This window comes from Bombina bombina, chromosome 4 (genome assembly GCF_027579735.1).
Source record: "Bombina bombina isolate aBomBom1 chromosome 4, aBomBom1.pri, whole genome shotgun sequence".
Classification (NCBI taxonomy): Eukaryota; Metazoa; Chordata; class Amphibia; order Anura; family Bombinatoridae; genus Bombina; species Bombina bombina.
Genome location: NC_069502.1, coordinates 360274046 through 360293184, shown reverse-complemented (window position 1 = coordinate 360293184; position 19139 = coordinate 360274046). Strand labels below are relative to the sequence as shown.

The 19139-nt window shown below is 38.8% G+C and overlaps 1 protein-coding gene across 1 annotated transcript in view; it reads left to right on the top strand.

The window, feature by feature from the left end:
* Positions 1–758: 758 nt before the first annotated feature.
* Positions 759–19139, top strand: part of WDR49 (WD repeat domain 49) — a 408032-nt gene continuing 389651 nt past the window's right edge. Inside the window, exons 1-2 of the mRNA XM_053711815.1 lie at positions 759–908; positions 3177–3617. Of these exons, the coding sequence (XP_053567790.1) occupies positions 759–908; positions 3177–3617 (591 nt within the window). The remainder of the gene's footprint in view (positions 909–3176; positions 3618–19139) is intronic.

Here is a 19139-nt window from a genome sequence, read left to right as displayed (position 1 = left end):
TCAAATTTTAACAGCTTTTACTGTTTAACTGCTGCTTTTTCAAATGCATCATAGAAAAAAAATATCATACATAATACCAATTTAGCTGTCTGTGTCATGGGTAAGCTATTTTTTTTGTAACAGCTGGTTGACAAGTTAATTATGTTTTGATATTTAATGTACAAAAAGTTGCTGCATTTTCTGTTAAAACAAATACCTTTGCATGATGTTTTAATAGACCTTTGCTTATTTTGTCTTGCTAAACTGCTCTTATGACTGCTAAGTTGACCACTTTTTGTTCCAGCTATTGTGTTCATGAAAAGTTCAGATTTAATACCAGGCTGCCACTAAACTTACATTCCCATCATGCATTACTCTCATTCAACAAACTATTGTCTTTACAATACTTGTGGAACAAACTGGGTGTGTTTGACTGGCTTTTGTGTGAGGTTGCCTGGAAACAAGGAACCTAAGCTTTAGAAGCATGACAGACTTCCTCAGTAAAAGTATAACACATACTTTGAAGAAACTGTTTATCTTTATTCAGCATTGAAGGCACTAAAAAATTAAAATAAATTTAAATATATCTATATTTAAGGTAAGCCAGCAGTACTAGTTATATCTGATTCATATATTCAACCACATTCATTTTATAAATACTGGTAAAAATATACACAGATTTTTTTTTTTCTATTTTATTTTAAATCTAGCCCTGTTCTAATATGCAAACAAAACTTTTCTTTACATTTCAAGCACTCAAGGGAATACAGTTCACAGCAATGAACAACCAACCTAAAGACAGGGCACCAAGTGCCCCTTTTGTTTCTGTACAAGGTGAAGATGGCTCTGAAGGAACAAGACTTGTAGGAGAGTTGATAGAAAACAGGCTTGATGCAAATGATTTTGACAAAATTCAGAACCTTTTTGTGGTAAGTGCAAAATTACTTTTCAATAATTATTCTGCACCTAAGTTTGCTTGCAATATAAAATTTACCTCCTGGCTTCTAATACTCATTTCAGGAATGGTTTTTCTCCACTTCCTGAAAATATTGCGGAGTTAAGTGCTTAAGTTCTATTTAGTAGTGGGTTGGGTTTGTTTATACTTGTACATGCATATTTGTGTGATTGGCTACCTAACCAAAATATGTGCTATCCTAATTAACATACATTTCTGTAACTCATCATTCTATATTGAACTGTTCCTCCCAAGATTAAATGTTCAGATGAAGCTCTTTTTTTAATGCTGTAGAGGTTCTCTATCCAGGAATGTATTATTTTACTGTAGACATTTTTTTTATATTTTTCATGTGTGAGCTTTTTAAAAGTTTTTGTTTAGTTTTATTGTTATGAAACCAGCCAAGGAAGAACTCCTTTATAAAGGAACTCACTTACAACAGGGTTCTCAGTTATGCCCAAACATTTGTAGTTTGGTCTGTGCACGTGTGTATATAATGTTTAACGAGCAAGATTTTTTTCCAGCAATATCTTATTTACAGTATGTGTCCACTTCTCTTGCTTATTGTTAGATATAGAATATATTGTATATGTCTACAATACTTGTTTTTAAACACTGAGGTTAATATTTTTATTTTTTAATTCAGATTGAAGTTGTAGGTATCTAGGACAGAACTTGGCAACAAAAAAAATCTACTGTGTTAGGGGTGTGTATGTATGTATGTACATATAATATATAGGTAGATAGATAGATAGATAGATAATCTATATCAGTCCTTCCATCCAACTATCTCAATACATACATGCACATCTATACATGAATCCATATCCATCCACATTTACCCATTTCTATCCCCATATACATGCATACATACCTACATAAAATACTTTCTGTAAAATATTTCATCCTGCTTAAGACCATTATAAAAATGCTTAGCATTATCTCTTTTCATTTTCACTGAATCACAGCCTTCTAACTGGGAATCTATGTATTGCAAGCTGTAGAATATGTAGATCAACCCACTCCTCGCCCCTTTTTGTCACCTGAAAAAGCTATGTAATGCAAGAGATGGCTGCAGCATATTGCAGAGTGATAAACTGCATTCTTTATTGGTAGATAAAGGGTTAAAAGACCAGTGAGTGTTGCCTTTAGCAATGAAGTTGGCTGATAAAAGGTAAAAAATGGTTGTGCAAGAAGTGTGGCTCCCAGCACTGCATCATTGTACATCAGAGGAGAAGTGCCAGAGCACTTTCACATTCTCCAGTGCTCATCTTTAGACTTCAGTGATGCTCGGATACTGTGCTTTCTAAGGGTATAAAGTATCAGGTATATAAACTATATTGGATTTCAGTTTGCACAGAAGCTGTTGTTTTTGGCAACATTACACATTTGGCGTACAAATTTGACTTTATAAGTCTTTACTGGGTGGTGCTACATGAGATTGCAAAGATAGATGGAAAATGATATGCCAATTATTTCAATATCTTGCCTCATTGTAGCATTCACCAGACTCTCACCCTATTCTTCCCTTATGCTTGGAAAGTAAGATAAACTGTTGTCTAGGTATAGTGCATTATACCTATGGAGGAGGAGGAGTTTTGGTTTTCTAGGTTTATGGTCCTACAAAGAGGTTTAAAACAAAAGATTGTGCCTCCGTTTATGTTGGTTTTGAAACAATGAATCCTTACAAATCTAAGCTATGAGAAAGAAAAATATCAGGAGTTTTGAACAGCCTCTGTAAGCTAATTAGGGAATTAAGTGTGCAAAGCTTCATACAACATCCTTAGTGCCCACACAGGTAAGTATAGTGTACCTACAGGATACTTGAAATAACACCTGTAATTTATTTAATAATATCTTCTTTGTAAGAATAAAAACAGCTATCCGTTCCAACTGAAGGGTCTAAAATATTGTTGTATAGCTCCTTTCTAAGTTTTAAGCTAGAGGTCTCTTCTAACTACAACAGAAACAAGCAGAGTTGGTTTAGAAGGCAAGTAAAAAATATTTACAGCTGCCACAGGAAATAACCACAGGAAAAAAGTTATCCTTGGTGTAAATCCATGTCAGTTTATGACCACATTAACCTGAGGGGTTCATTTTTATTACATTTAATACTTAGTGGCACAACAATTGAAATGTTGTATTTTGATCTGAGTCAGTTATTCTGTTACCTGTTTCTGTATTCCTGGATACATTTTTTTGTGTAGGGACACCATTGTTTATCATATTTTCGTCTTTCCAGTCTCCAGAGTTAAATCCACCACAATGCATGAGCAGAGAAAAATTCATGGAAAGAACATATGCTGCCGTTGGCCATGGCACCAAAGAAGAATATGGGGAATTGTTTGACAAGATAGATGTGAGTCGTGAAGGTTTCATTGACTGGGACAAATTTACATCCTTCATGCTTCTTGAGCTTTATGAGAAGGATGAACGAGTAAAATCATCTGTAATCCCCCAGTGGAAGGATAGTCGTAGTCTACCATTAATTCATAAGGAAAACATACAAAGCATAGCTTATTGGAAAGGCTCCTGTCGTTATGTAACTCTGAGTAGAGATGGATTACTGGGAATCTGGGGAGAGAATTTAAAACTACAAAGAAACCTTCGGATCAGCACGGATACAGTCAAACTTAAAGATTTATGGGCTACCAGCTTGGTGCTTATGACCAATGTAAACAAGGTAAAAATAGATTAAATATAAGCAATTTAACACATTAATCAATAAAGTCAAACCATATTGAGCATGGTGCATTTTCATTGTTTGCTTTATTAATTATCTGTCAGAATAGCTGCAGTGCTGTGGGTAGAATTCTGTGCTCTGCATAACCTATTTATGCCATTGGTATCAAGCCAAATAATTAACAGTCTATGTGCTATTACCATGTGAAATACAGCAATGAAAGAATTTAAAACAAAACATAAGTGCATCCATTATTGTGAGGTGCAACAGAGAACTGGTAGCTAAACTGTAAAATATCTTCAAGCACTGCAGAGAATTCTCCCTTCTCATATGCTAATGTTTACACTGCTATTCCTAGAACAATCTTGGAGATTACTGCATTAATTTACTTTATAAGTGGGAAAACATGTAGTATTTTAAGATTAGCTTTTTAATAAAACCTGGGTTGCCTAATGTTTAAAATGTTGAATTTTTGTAAATCTCATTGCATTCAAAATTAAGGATGTGGGTAAAACCAGATCCTACCGGATCCATGTCTAATTTACACAGGTATACACAAATGTAAATGTTTTCCACACAAACACATCCAGACACTTCTGGATCCACCAATTTTTTACACAAAAACATCTGGGTCCTTTCAGAACCAATACTTTTTTATGAAAAAACAGCCGGATCCTACCGGATCTATGTCTAGTTTAGACAGAGATACACAAATTTAACTGTTTTACACACAAACACATCTGGACACTTCTGGATCCACAAATTTTTTACACAAAAATATCTGGGTCCTTTCAGAACCAACATTTTTTTACAGAAAAACAGCCGGATCCATGTCTAATTTAGACATACACACAAATTTAAATGTTTTCCACACAAACACATCCAGACACTTCTGGATCCACCAATTTTTTACACAAAATTATCTGGGTCCTTTCAGAACCAACACTTTTTTTTACAGAAAAACATCCGGATCCTGACGGCTCCATGTCTAATTTAGACAGATGTACACAAATTTAAATGTTTTCCACACAAACATATCCAGACACTTCTGGATCCACCATTTTTTTTTACTTAAAAACTGGGTCCTTAAATGTTACCACATATGACACAAGCACAAGCAAACAAATGGGTGGGGGGATTAGATATATTCAGCCAACCAGCCAGAGCCTGGAGGCTCATATGCAAATGGTTAGGCGTAAACCATAGAATTAAGCAACTCCTCCCATGGCAGGGAAACCCTGAGTTTCCAGCTGGAATCACTACTAAAGCATTCAAACTCTGGAAGGCAAGGGGACTACATACTATTGGTCAAACTCTACAAGAAGACAACAAAACTATGATGACTTTTGATGCACTACAGGCCAAATTCCAACTCCTAAAAACACACTATTATGCATACCTAAAAGCTAGACATTACCTACACTCTGTTGAGGACGTGACGACTTTACCAGCCCAGACACTGATCACACAGACCATAGATCTCGCAGCAAAAGGCATCTCCTCTATATCACCAATTTATAAAACACTATTGCAACCGATAAACACAAAATGTCTAGACAAAATCCTTGACATATGGTCGTCGATACTAGGAGATCAGGTGTCAAAAGAAACATACACTGAAAGTATAGACAGGGTACGCAGGGCCACCTTATCGTCAGCTCTGAGGGAATCGCACCTTAAGCTCTTACACAATACCTATGTAACCCCAGCCAAATATCAACACTGGAAGAAGGAGAGAGAAGGGGAATGTCCCAAGTGTAGGTCATTGGAAGCAGACATAGTTCACATGATATGGAGATGCCCCCATATTTTGAAATTCTGGAAAATGGTAGAGTACTGGTTGCGTACTACAATGTCTCTTCCCAACCTCATATTAACTCTCCAGGGTGTGGTCTTACTCAACCTCTCTAATATTCCCCAGAGAGCCTGTACGAATAATATAATCCTAGTTGCTAGAAACCTGATATTCCAGAACTGGTTGAAGCGAAACCCACCTACTGTAACTCTGCTAAAAAATGCTTTACTTAAGCAATTAATTACTGAACAATTTGATGGGATGGGAGATGTACTAAAGAGAGTTAAACCCTTTCTAACTAAGTGGGAGCCGTTCCTTTATTGCCTACCTAGAAAGACACGAGACATTGTAATTTCGCCCTTTAAGAACACAGATTATGTCTTGAACGCGAAGCTGAGAGGTGAAGAACTATACAAGTAGCTTGCGGGGAGAGAGAGATAAAAGGAGGGGCGCCGGACTGAGAGCAGCGTACTGTGAGTTCTATTTTTTGCTTTCCATTTGAGTTGACTTTATTATTTATTTTACTGTTTAACTAATTTGTTTGTTATTTGAAAAAAAATTGTCTACCATGAGACTAGATCTGAATGTATTAAGACAGAGGTCAAACCTGTAAACATGCAAGGTGCCATGATTTAAAATCCTCTTGTAAACTTTACAGTTTCTCCATTATTGTAACCCATATCGATGACTAAGATTTCTTTGTTTGAATCTTTATCTGACTTCATGTAACTCTTGTGGTGACAAACAAAAATAAAAATATTTAAAAAAAAACAAAAAAAAAAACTGGGTCCTTTCAGAACCAACACTTTTTTTTATAGAAAAACAGCCGGATCCTGACATATCCATGTCTAGTTTAGACAGAGATACACAAATTTAAGTGTTTTCCACACAAACACATCTAGACACTTCTGGGTCCAACAATATTTTACACAAAAACTTCTGGATCCTTTCAGAAGCAACACTTTTTATAAAATAAACAGTCGGATCCTGCCAGATCCATGTCTAATTTAGAGGATCCATGTTTAATTTAGACAGATACACAGAACTGTAACTGATCCAACTATTTTTTATACAAAAACATTTGGGTACTTTCAGAACCAACACATTTTGTTTGTGTGTAAATATAGCACTGGATTCAGCAGAGAGTTGGTTCTGGTAGGATCCTGATGTTTTTGTGTAAACTAGCTTTGGATCCAGGAGTGTCTGGATGTGTTTGTGTTGAAAAGACTTGGATTTGTATGTACCTTTCTAAATTAGACTCCGATCTGGCAGGATCCAGCTGTTTAGATGTAAAAAAAGAGTTGATTCTGGTAGGATCCTGGTCTTTTGGTGAATAATAGCATTGGATTCATCAATGTCTAGATGAGTTTGTATGGAAAACATTTGGATTTTGTATGTGTCAGTCTAAATTAGAAATTGATCAGACAGGGTCTGTCTATTTTTCTGTAAAAAGAGTTGGTTCTGAGAGGATAAGATGTTTTTGTCTAAAATAGCATTAGTTCAGACAGTGTCTGGATGTTTTTGTGTGGAAAGCACTTACATTTATATGTGTCTGTATAAATTAGGCATGGATCAAGCTGGTTGCGGCAATTTTTCTCTAATAAAAATGTTGGTTCTAGTAGGATCTATATGTTTTTGTTTTTTAAATAGCATTAGATCCAGTAGAGACTGGATATGTTTGTGTGGAAAACATTTGGATATGTGTATGTCTGTGTATGTTATCCATTGATCCTTCAGGATCCAGCTGTTTATCTGTTAAAAAAGATGGTGCTAATAGAATCCAGATGTTTGTTTGTCAAAAATAGTGCTGAATCCACCAGTGTATAGATGTGTTTGCATGGAAAACACTAAATTAGAAATGGATACAGCAGAATGTGACTTTTTTGCCCGTTAAATAGAGATGGTTACCAGATGTGTTTGTATAAAATAGCATTAGATTCAGCAGTGTCTGGATGTGTTTGTTTGGAAAATATCTGAATTTGTGTGTGTCTTAATAGGACATGGTTCTGTTTTTTCATTAAAAAAAAGGCTGGTTCTGGTAAGATCCAGATGTTTTTGTGCAAAATATTGTTAGATTCGGAAGTGTCTGGAAGTGTTTGTGTGGAAAACACTTCAATTTGTGTGCATCTGTCTAAATAAGACATGGATCCAACAGGATCCGGCTTTTTTTCTGTAAAAAAGGGTTGGTCCTGAAAGGACCCAGATGTTTATGTGTAAAACATTGATGGATCCAGAAGTGTATGGATGTGTTTGTGTGGGAAACATTTACATTTGTAAGTATCTGTTTAAATTAGACATGCATCCAGAAGGATCCAGCTTTTTTTCTGTAAAAAAGGGTTGGTCCTGAAAGGACCGAGATGTTTTTGTGTAAATAATTGGTGGATCCAGAAGTGTCTGGATGTGTTTGTATGGAAAACACTTAAATTTCTGTGTATCTGTCTAAGTTAGGCATGAACCTTCAGGATCTGCATTTTTCTGTAAAAAAGTATTGGCTCGGAAAGGATCCAGATGTTTTTTGTAAGAAAAAGGGGGACCCAGAAGTGTCTGGATGTGTTTGTGTGGAAAACACTTACATTTGTGTGTATCTGTCTAAATTGGAGATGGATCCCACAGGATCTGGCTGTTTTTCTGTAAAAAAGTTTTGGTTCTGAAAGGACCCAGATGTTTTTGTGTAAAAATTGAGGGATCCAAAAGTGCCTGGGTGTGTTGATTCTGAAAGGACCCAGATATTTTTATGTAAATAATTGGTGGATTCACAAGTGTCTGGATGTGTTTGTGTAGAAAACACTTACATTTGTGTATCTCTGTCTAAACTAGACATGGATCCGGTAGGATATGTCTGTTTTTCTGTAAAAAAGTGTTGGTTCTGAAAGGACCCAGATGTTTTTGTGTAAAAATTGAGGGATCCAGAAGTGCCTGGGTGTGTTTGTGTGGAAAATATTTCAATTTGTGTATATCTGTATAAATTAGACATGGATCCGACAGGATCCGGCTGTTTTTCTGTGAAAAAGTGTTGGTTCTGAAAGGGCCTAGATGTTTTTGTGTAAAAAATTTGTGTTTAACCTGAGGGGGGCTCAAAAGTAGCCCCTCTATCCCCCTATTTTGTGTTAGTGGGATAAGTGATTCCCTCATTTAAAAGAGAGTGTCTGCTTATAAAATGAGGGGTAATGTGTTCCTCTAACACTAGCAAGAGGGAAATAGGAGCAGTTTAAGAGTCCCCCTCCCCTGCAGGGTAACAACACATTCAAGTGCAGATGTAGTTTTTTTTTTTACTGCTTTATGGGAAATCATGTGCATCTTACAGGGGAATATGACCCCTAATGTGAAAGAGGTAATTGCCCTTTTTAAATGAGTCCTCACACCCTACTAAATGTGTCGTAATCACTATAACAGTGTAATCACCTTCTGCAAGTACACATCTGTGCAGTAATTGATGAGGTGGAGGGGACACTTTTAGAGCCCCTATTACCCCCCCCCCCACATAAAAATGCAGAGGAGTATAAAACTCTAGTATAGAAAGAGGAGAACACCCTCTTTCTAATGTGGGGTTTTATATCCCTGTCATGACAATCACCTTTTTTTGGTGTCTTTTACAGTTTTGTGGATTATTAAGGGGGCCCTAGCACCTTAAAATAAGCACTATAGTGGGACAAGTGACCCTGTTCAAAAAAAGAGAGGCCACTCTTTCAAAGGAGGGGATTACTTGCCCAGCTGGCTATCAGCTGATGACCATGGCATTAGTGATCACCTGATAGAACTATATGCATATGAGACAATAACAAGGGGGTGGGGTATGCTTTAAAGGGACGGTAAAGTCAAAATTAAAATTTCATGATTCAGATAGAGCATGCAATTTTAAACAACTTTCCAATTTACTTCTATTATCACATTTCTTCATTCTCTTTGTATCTTTTATTGAATAGTAAAACTAGGTAAGCATGCATAAATTGTCAACTGGAAAGCCACTCCTCTGGGAATTTTATTTTGGCATTTCATAAGGAGGCATTTTCCTATATAATGATATTTCTGTAAGCTAAACTTATTTTCAAAAATGTATTGGTCCACTAAACAAAACAAAGTATAATTTGTGTGGGTACCTCACAAAAAACACGTTGCAATATATATGTGTAAATGCAATGCCATCAAAACAACCAAAAACAACTTTTAACATAGTCCTTCTTGAATGAAAATTAGTTAGTCCATGGATGCTATTCTGAGCAATCTTTGAAGATAGAGTTTGACAAATGTAAGCTCAAATATAATTTGAATTTAATTCTCTGATCAATCTTCATAATTGCACTCTTGCTGCTTCTGGATGTTCCATGTAATTTTTCTTTTGCTTCATTGTGGTACAACAGCTTTAAAACATTTGTCACTAGAATAGCAAAAGAAAAATAATAAATGGTTTGATACCTTACTCAGTCACTGTTCTGGACATCTGTTCCTGGGTTTAAAGTTTTTACTAATTAATGCACAGCAAATGGCTTGGACTTTCATGAAAGTGTTTCAATTTCCATTATCAATTATAATATCATATATTTGTCCAAATTTAGATGATTGGGCATATTAAAACTGGTCCTGCAATTAATACTGTATGTTGTTTCACCTGAACACAATGGGACAGGTGATATATGGAACATGGTTATATACCCGAACACCATAGTACTGGTGATATATATGGAACATGGTTATATACCTGAACACCATAGTACAAGTGATATATGGAATAGGATTATACAGGGAATAAAAACCTCATTGATGCCAGTCTTCCTAAAATACACCCAAAAATAAAAGAAACCCTAGAGGAACCCATATCTTTAAAGGAAATAATAAAAACAATAATAAAAACCATCTGAAAAAAGCCTGAGCCCAGATGGATTTCCAAACCAGTATTTTAAAACCTCCTTGCAGCATTTCAGTTGGTAGACGACACCTTGACACTACCCCCTACCTTCCTTGAAGCCTATGTTGCAGTAATCCCCAAAACAGGTAAAGACCCAGAATTACCATCCATAAACACCATCCTTAAGATCTTCGGGAAGGTATTAGCCAAAGCATAAACTCAGTCCTCTGAGACTTAATACATGTAGACCAGGCGGGCTTCTTCCCAAACAGAGAGGCCCGTGATAATACCATTTGTTCGCTGACACTTATGTCTTATGCTAAATTGAAGGAAATTAAATCTGCCTTAGTCACACTCAAGACTGAAAAGGTGTTTGACCACACAAGATGGTCATTTCTTTGTGCAACTTTAGAGGCATTTAATTTTGGCAAGAACATGATAGCCAGGATATTTAGTCTTTAGTCAAATCCCTCAGCAAAAGTAAAAGCCAATGGCATCCTTTCCTCTCCTTTCCAAACCGACAATGGGACAAGGCAGGAATGGATGCCCCTTATCACCCATACTGTTTGTCTTCATGATGGAGGTTTTAGCAGCCCACATTAGGAACAACACGCATATCACAGGAATACGCATTGGACCACAATCCCATAAAATAGCCATGTATGCAGATAGTTTACTTCTCACCCTATCCGACCCCACTATATCCCTCCAACCTCCAATTAACGCAATACACACATACAACCAATATTTAAACTTCCTAGTTGACAGCTCAAAATCTGAAATACTAAATTTCAACTTGTCAAAGCAAGAGCTCCAATCCCTACAAACTCTTAGTCCCCTACAGATCCAAACTAGCTTTATAAAATATTTGGGCATTCACCTCTCTCCCCATCCCAAGATACTTTTAGACCAATTACCTATCCCTTTTGAAAAATATTCAAAAATATCTTAAACTTTGGGCCACAAAACAACTCTCATGGTGGGGTAGAATGCAATTGATTAAGATGACAGTATTACCCAAGATTCTTTATATTCTACAGACACTACCCATTGCTATCCAACGCCACTACTTGAGGCAACTACAAAACACATTACTGACCTTCATTTGGGGAAACAAGAAACCCAGAAACCAACAGACACTCTATGTTACGGCCTGGGAGTCTGTAACATAGAGAACTACTATGATGCAGTAACTCTTCAACAAATCCTTGATTGGCTCGGCTCTTATCCTGGGAATGCCTGGGTTGCTATTGATTTGCAGATTTTAAAAAATCCACAAGTGGGAGCCCTATACTGGATGCCATACAATAGCTGTAATGCTCGTGGGATATTTCCCTATCAGACCAATCCTGGCTAGTAGTCTTCTTATCCTGGCGTCAAGTGGAAAGAAAAGGAAATATCCCAGAACAAGTGTAACAGATAATAAATGAGGTAAACAGTACTCACGGTAGACAGGGAAATCCTTCACGGTACCAAGGAAAAAGCAGAGAATGGTCTGAGACAAGCAGGGGGTCAGCAATGAGCAGACAGTCTGAAGATGCACAGCAAATCAGGGGATAAGCAGGAGAGTAGTCAGTGGAAAGCAGGGTTCAGGCAACAAATATACAATCCAAAAGTATCTCTGCAGTTCAGGGGTTAAGCAATAGGGTAGTCAGAGGCAAGCAGTTTTCAGGCAACAAATAGGCAGTCAATATGTATATCAGAAGTTCAGGGGTTAAGCAATAGAGTAGTCAGAGGCAAGCAGGTTTCAGGCAACAAATAGGCAGTCCAAATGTATCTCAGCAGTTCAGGGGTTAAGCAATAGAGTAGTCAGAGGCTAGTCAGAGGCAAGCAGGTTTCAGGCAACAAATAGGCAGTCCAACTGTATCTCAGCAGTTCAGGGATTAAAGGCAACAGCACCCAGGAAAGAGCAGATCTAACCTATACTTGGCACAGATGAGAGTGATAAAGGTACTTACATAGGCACAGATTCACGCCAAGGAGGGCACAGGTGAGATCCAGACCAGCATCAGGAACCAGCATGGTGTGCGGCGATGATGTCATCACCATGCCCTGAAGCAGCCGCCGCGTCCATGACAACAGCCATGACAATGGCCGGAACAGAGCTTGATATAGCCCCCCTCTCAAGGGTTACCTATGGGAACCATAGTCGGCTTCATGGGGTGAGCAAGGCGGAACTTGGAAACCAAGGATGGAGCATGCACATCACGGGCAGGAACCCAGGAATGATTTGCCACAGAATAACCTTTCCAGTTTACCAGATATTGAAGCTGCTTCCGTTTAATCCTGGAGTCCAGGATCTTAGTAATTTCATATTTTGGTTCACCATGAATAGTGAGTGGAGGAGGAAGAGGTCTGAGTTGAATATATCTATTCTTGATGTAGGGCTTGAGGAGTGAGATGTGAAAGACTGGGTGGATGTGCAAGGCTCTGGGCAAGTCCACTTTGTAAGCAACAGGAGAAAGTTTTTTGAGAATTCTATAAGGACCAATATAGTGAGGTCCTAACTTGTGACAGGGTTGACGTAAACGCATGTGTCAGGTAGAGAACCAGACAAGATCACCTACTAAAATAGCACAAATGGCAGCACGCTGATGATCAGCAAATCTCTTGTATCTGGAGGCAACTGAGCATAACTGAGAGTATATATGTTGCCAATGAGTAGAAAAATCAGAGAAGGATCATTCTGTGGCAGGAACCCCTACAGACTGAGAGGAAATACATGAGGTTGATAGCCAGCTGCTGCTTGAAGTGGAAAACATCGTAGAGATCTAGACCAATCGGAGTGTTGAGAATTGACATAGGTTCTAAGATAGGTTTCGAGATCTTGGTTTACTCTCTTCGTCTGCCCATTTGTCTGGGGATGATATCCAGAAGACAGAGAAACTGTGTTCCCGATCAATTTGCAAAATCCTCTCCAAAAGGCAAAGATAAATTGAGGTCCTCTGTCAGAGACAATGTTTACAGGTATACTATGAAGTCGAACCACATGCAGAAGAAACAGACTAGACAATTCTTGAGCAGTAGGTAGCTTTGGTAGGGGTATAAAGTCTTTTTAGCAGCACAGGCCTGGCAGGCTTTGACATACTCCTGAGAAATAGCTGCCTGTAACCGTGTGCTTTTAAACAATACATTTGGTGTATGCTTATGTTGTTTGGAGCTATTTCCCCTGTTGGTATTGAGGAGTTACCCATAGTGGCGTGCATTGCAACCTGGGTGCTGGACTAACTATTGCCGGTTGACCTACTCCTGAGAGTCAGACTTCATGGTGGACCACCAGACATGTTGAGAAATGAGTTTGAAGGTTTTTACAAACCCAGGATTGCTTGACATTTTGCTATTATGTGCCTAGGACAGCACAGGAGTGCGTAGACTAGGAGGAAAAAACAAAATCTCAGGGTCAGCAGGGGCTTCAGGGGTCTTCTAAACTAAGCAAGTTGCCGTTTTTTGAGAAGAAATGTGTTGAGTTGAGCAACTACACAGGAAGGTGGAATTATGTACTCAACAGGAGTTTCAGAAGAACCATGGAACTGAGAGAATTGACGGGATAGTGTGTCAACCTTTTTGTTCTTCATACCAGGGAGATAGGAGACAATGAAATTAAAATGAAAAAAGAATAAGGCCCATCTGACCTGTCTAGGATTGAGCCGATGAACAGTTTCTAAATGCGTCAGGTTCTTGTGATCAGTGAGAATCTGAATAGGGTTGACATTACCCTCTAGCCAATGTCGCCATTCAGTAAGGACCATCTTAATGGCTAAGAGTTCACGATTTCCCACGTCGTAGTTCCTCTCTGCAGGGGAAATGTCAACCCTATTCAGTGAGAATCTGAATAGGGTTGACATTACCCTCTAGCCAATGTCGCCATTCAGTAAGGACCATCTTAATGGCTAAGAGTTCACGATTTCCCACGTCGTAGTTCCTCTCTGCAGGGGAAAACTGTTTGGAAAAGAAAGCTATAGGATGTAACTTGGAGGTTGAAGGGTCCCATTGGGTCAAGGCTGCACCGGCTCCTATCTCAGAGACATCAAACTCTAGGCTAAACTTCAGGTCGGGGTCAGGATGGTGTAGTACAGGAGCAGTACAAAAGGCCTTTTTCAGGATAGAGAAGGTGTCTACAGCCACTGGAGGCCAGTTCTTGCAGTCTCTGCTTTGTTTAGGTAGATCAGTGAGTGGTGCAACGATTTTAGAGAAGTTCTTTATAAACTTGCGATAATAATTAGAGAAACCCAAGAATCTCTGTAATTCTTTTAATGTGGTGGGTTGAGGCCATTCCAGGACTGCAGTTAGCTTTGTAGGGTTCATGGCAAGACCCTCCTTAGAGATAACGTATCCAAGAAACTGGATCTGGACTTGATCAAATTCACATTTCTCCAGCTTAGCTACCAGAGAATTGTTTCTGAGGCGATGAAGCACTTCTATTACATGTTCTTGATGTTCCTTCAAGGTTTTAGAAAAAATAAGGATGTCATCTAAATAGACAATGACAGTACAATTAAGGAAGTCACGGATGACGTCATTAACAAAGGCTTGAAAGACAGCAGGGGCATTACTACATACTCATAATGCCCCAATCTCGTATTGAAGGCAGTCTTCCACTCATAGCCTGGGAAGATTCAAATGAGATTGTTTGCCCCACGAAGATCGAGTTTTGTGAAGTAGCAAGCATCTTGGAGTGAATCATATAACTCAGTGATCAAAGAGATAGGGTGCCTTTTTTTGTTTTTTGTTTTTTTTATTGAGGTTTGTAAAACATACAAAAATCCACCAAACTATAACAAATCAAAAGACAGTAGTTGTTAGAGTAATATAAGAAAATGCAACTCCATAGACATATCAATTAATCACATAGGAAATCTAACTGATGAAATGTGAACTGTAAGTGGATTTTAGTAAAGATACCATGAGAAAAATTATATTACTAGTGCATAATGTTGAGTCTGAATGAAAATGACCTCATTTTATATAGATTATATTATGATAACTAACGCTCAGAGATATGATAAACTAAAGAAGATAGATCTCTTAAAAAAAAAAAAAAGTTAGGATAAACCTGAAATGACACGTTAGGGTTAAGTAATAACATATAGTTATATGGTATCTGTAAGGCATGCGGATGGTGAGCATAGTTAGCGATCAAAATAAAAGGGTAAGGGGATACAGCAGGCAAGAGCCACTCAAAAAGGGGAAGGCGGACAGTTTAATGATGTAAACCAGTTCTTCTTAGGGAAAATTATTGAGGGTAAAGGCAACAGCTGGAGATTGTCAACGGAGGAGCCTAGTCCAGTAGGGTTGGCTATGTGGTGTCATAAGGGCCAAGGAGGAGTATGAGGGAGTGGCAGTTTGGTGACAGGGGCGAACCCTGCTCGGTATAAAATGTCTAATTAAATATCTACGCTAAGTCATATAGGGTGGGAGAGGGAGGGGATACAACGCAGCAAGCTGCTGAGTAGGGTAATGATTCCTTAGTGAGGGAGCATAGTTGTTCCAAAGCTTGCAAATACATTATAGCGTGCGTTGTTTTTAAAATATAAAGATATAGCTTAGAGAGCTTTCCTTTGATAATGTATAGCTAGCTTAACTTGGTATGTATTAGCTGAGGGGTGGAACCCAAGTATGAGTAAGGGGTTGACCCGTGATGACTATATAGAAGAGTGGGCACTGCACATTAAAGTTAGGTTTATAGGAGCTAAATCAAAGGTCAAGTGAGTAACAAATACCATAGTCTGAAATTTGAGGTACTAGAGAAGGATAACTTCCCAAGATAATCAGAGGCCATATGTAGGGTAAGTGAGTTGGACCTTGGGATAAGGTGTTATTCGATGGGTACGCTATCAGATACCTGCAGGAAATATATAAAACCGAGTGTATGAATCAACTAACAAACCTGTTAAGGATACATATAAATTATACATTATAAAAGTGTCCATAAATCCTTGTTAGGGAGAAAACACCTAGAAAAAGGAACATAAGGAGTAGGAAAAACTACAAGCTATGTTACATTTTAGGTCAAAACAAGATTCTGCTATAAGCCTATGCAAAGGTTTTCTAAATACAACATATTACAGTATAGATTTTTCTTAAGTATCTAGCTTCTGGTATAGACTCTATACTAAATATTTGCTATGGGCTACCAGTGAGGGATAAACCTGAAATGACACGTTAGGGTTAAGTAATAACATATAGTTATATGGTATCTGTAAGGCATGCGGATGGTGAGCATAGTTAGCGATCAAAATAAAAGGGTAAGGGGATACAGCAGGCAAGAGCCACTCAAAAAGGGGAAGGCGGACAGTTTAATGATGTAAACCGGTTCTTCTTAGGGAAAATTATTGAGGGTAAAGGCAACAGCTGGAGATTGTCAACGGAGGAGCCTAGTCCAGTAGGGTTGGCTATGTGGGGTCATAAGGGCCAAGGAGGAGTATGAGGGAGTGGCAGTTTGGTGACAGGGGCGAACCCTGCTCGGTATAAAATGTCTAATGAAATATCTACGCTAAGTCATATAGGGTGGGAGAGGGAGGGGATACAATGCAGCAAGCTGCTGAGTAGGGTAATGATTCCTTAGTGAGGGAGCATAGTTGTTCCAAAGCTTGCAAATACATTATAGCGTGCGTTGTTTTTAAAATATAAAGATATAGCTTAGAGAGGTTTCCTTTGATAATGTATAGCTAGCTTAACTTGGTATGTATTAGCTGAGGGGTGGAACCCAAGTATGAGTAAGGGGTTGACCCGTGATGACTATATAGAAGAGTGGGCACTGCACATTAAAGTTAGGTTTATAGGAGCTAAATCAAAGGTCAAGTGAGTAACAAATACCATAGTCTGAAATTTGAGGTACTAGAGAAGGATAACTTCCCAAGATAATCAGAGGCCATATGTAGGGTAAGTGAGTTGGACCTTGGGATAAGGTGTTATTCGATGGGTACGCTATCAGATACCTGCAGGAAATATATAAAACCGAGTGTATGAATCAACTAACAAACCTGTTAAGGATACATATAAATTATACATTATAAAAGTGTCCATAAATCCTTGTTAGGGAGAAAACACCTAGAAAAAGGAACATAAGGAGTAGGAAAAACTACAAGCTATGTTACATTTTAGGTCAAAACAAGATTCTGCTATAAGCCTATGCAAAGGTTTTCTAAATACAACATATTACAGTATAGATTTTTCTTAAGTATCTAGCTTCTGGTATAGACTCTATACTAAATATTTGCTATGGGCTACCAGTGAGGGTTTTTGGGGACTAAACATCGAAACTATATGTTAAGTAGATGTGTGGGGTAAGAATCAACGTTTCAGGGATAAGCCTCCATATGAACCGCACTGAGGAAACTGGAAATCTAATATCTTACAGTATAAAACAGAGGTTGCCCGCTCTGAAGCCCCGTAAGTGTCTCAAGTAAGGGCACTAAGAGGAGAGATAATAACTTCTACATTTCTCCCTAGCTTTCCAACATAGAGTTGTGGTTGTAGGGGATTTAATAAAGCTAAGAGTATAACTATAGGTAACGTACTGTCCAGTCCCATATTTCAAACTGTGACGTTGTCATGAATGGCTGTGCAGTCTTGTAGTGTCAGTATGAGGAGAACAAGTGAAAGTCAATCTTGTGGTATCCGGACTAGAGAATCAAGGACCCACCATGGGGTAATACCGTTCATCCGATGCCATTCCGTGTGTAGAGGTAAGTGTAGGAACGTGAATGCCAAATAGGCTCCCTCTTCAGATGCCCAGAGATCCAATACGGACAGATGTATGAAGAGGAGGCATCCGGAAACTCCGACAGTACATTCAAAAGGCAGCATGCTCCAGATCGCTGCAGAAACTGGCCTAGCTGTGACTTCCTCCTAATTGGCCATGTCTCCAGGAGATCCGGCACCAGCTCGGCAGTATCGGATAATCCTTCTCTGGTAGGGCGGGTACCGGCCTCGTGGTTAGGCTGAGATGGGATCTTCTCAGGTTCCCCAGCAGGCCCTTTCAAACTATCAGCTCTATCCTAATGAGGAAGGGAGTCTCTGTAAACGACTCCTGCTGGGTGTTCCATCGTAGTGGGTAGGGTCCTACCCGAGCTTAGGATCATGTGTTCTTCCTCAGTGCTAGGTCTCTCTAATTTCAGTTCCATTCTGAGAGAGGCGAAATGGCCGTCCATTTTAAGAGCAAGCAGATGTAGAAGGGCTTGAATATCCTCCTCCATAGCTGAGTAGAGCAGTCGTTCCGGCTGTCCGTTACTAAGTCGCTAATGTTACTCCTCCCGGCGTCTCAAAGATACTCCCAAATGTGTTAGAGTTCAAAATATAAGCTCTCTACCCAGAAAGCAAGGAACCGGTGGGGGGAAAATAATAGGATAGTTATATTGGCCGCAGCCCGCCTTCTGAGTCATCTAGGATCTCCGTATGTAATGGTTTTGCAGGAACTGATTAACCTTGTAGCAAGATCAGAGTTCCTGTGAGATTGGGAAAGGTTTGAGGTGTTGGCTAGTGTTCCAGAGAAATACCTTAGGAATACATAGCACTTTTATATGTGCCAAAAGGTTAGATCAGAGTGAATTATATTCTGTTTAAATCACTCTAACTATTATGGCAGTTTTATATTTAGTTGTCATACATAGAATAAGCCTTTAGTGTAACTCCGTAGCCACAACACATACAATGAATGATTCAGAGTTTATGAAGTAAATAAAGTTAATATTTTGTCAGACCTGTATCAGAGTTCCTAGGCTGGCCAAGTTGAATGCTCTGAAGTGCTGGAGTCGCTCCGTGAGGTTCCCTTGAGCGAGAGCAGCAGGAGCGTGGCGAGCGGTCTGAGCTGACAGGCAGGGAGAAGTGTAATTGGCTGTGTCTGATGACGTCAGCGGCAGCTTGTACCGCAGAGACACAGCTG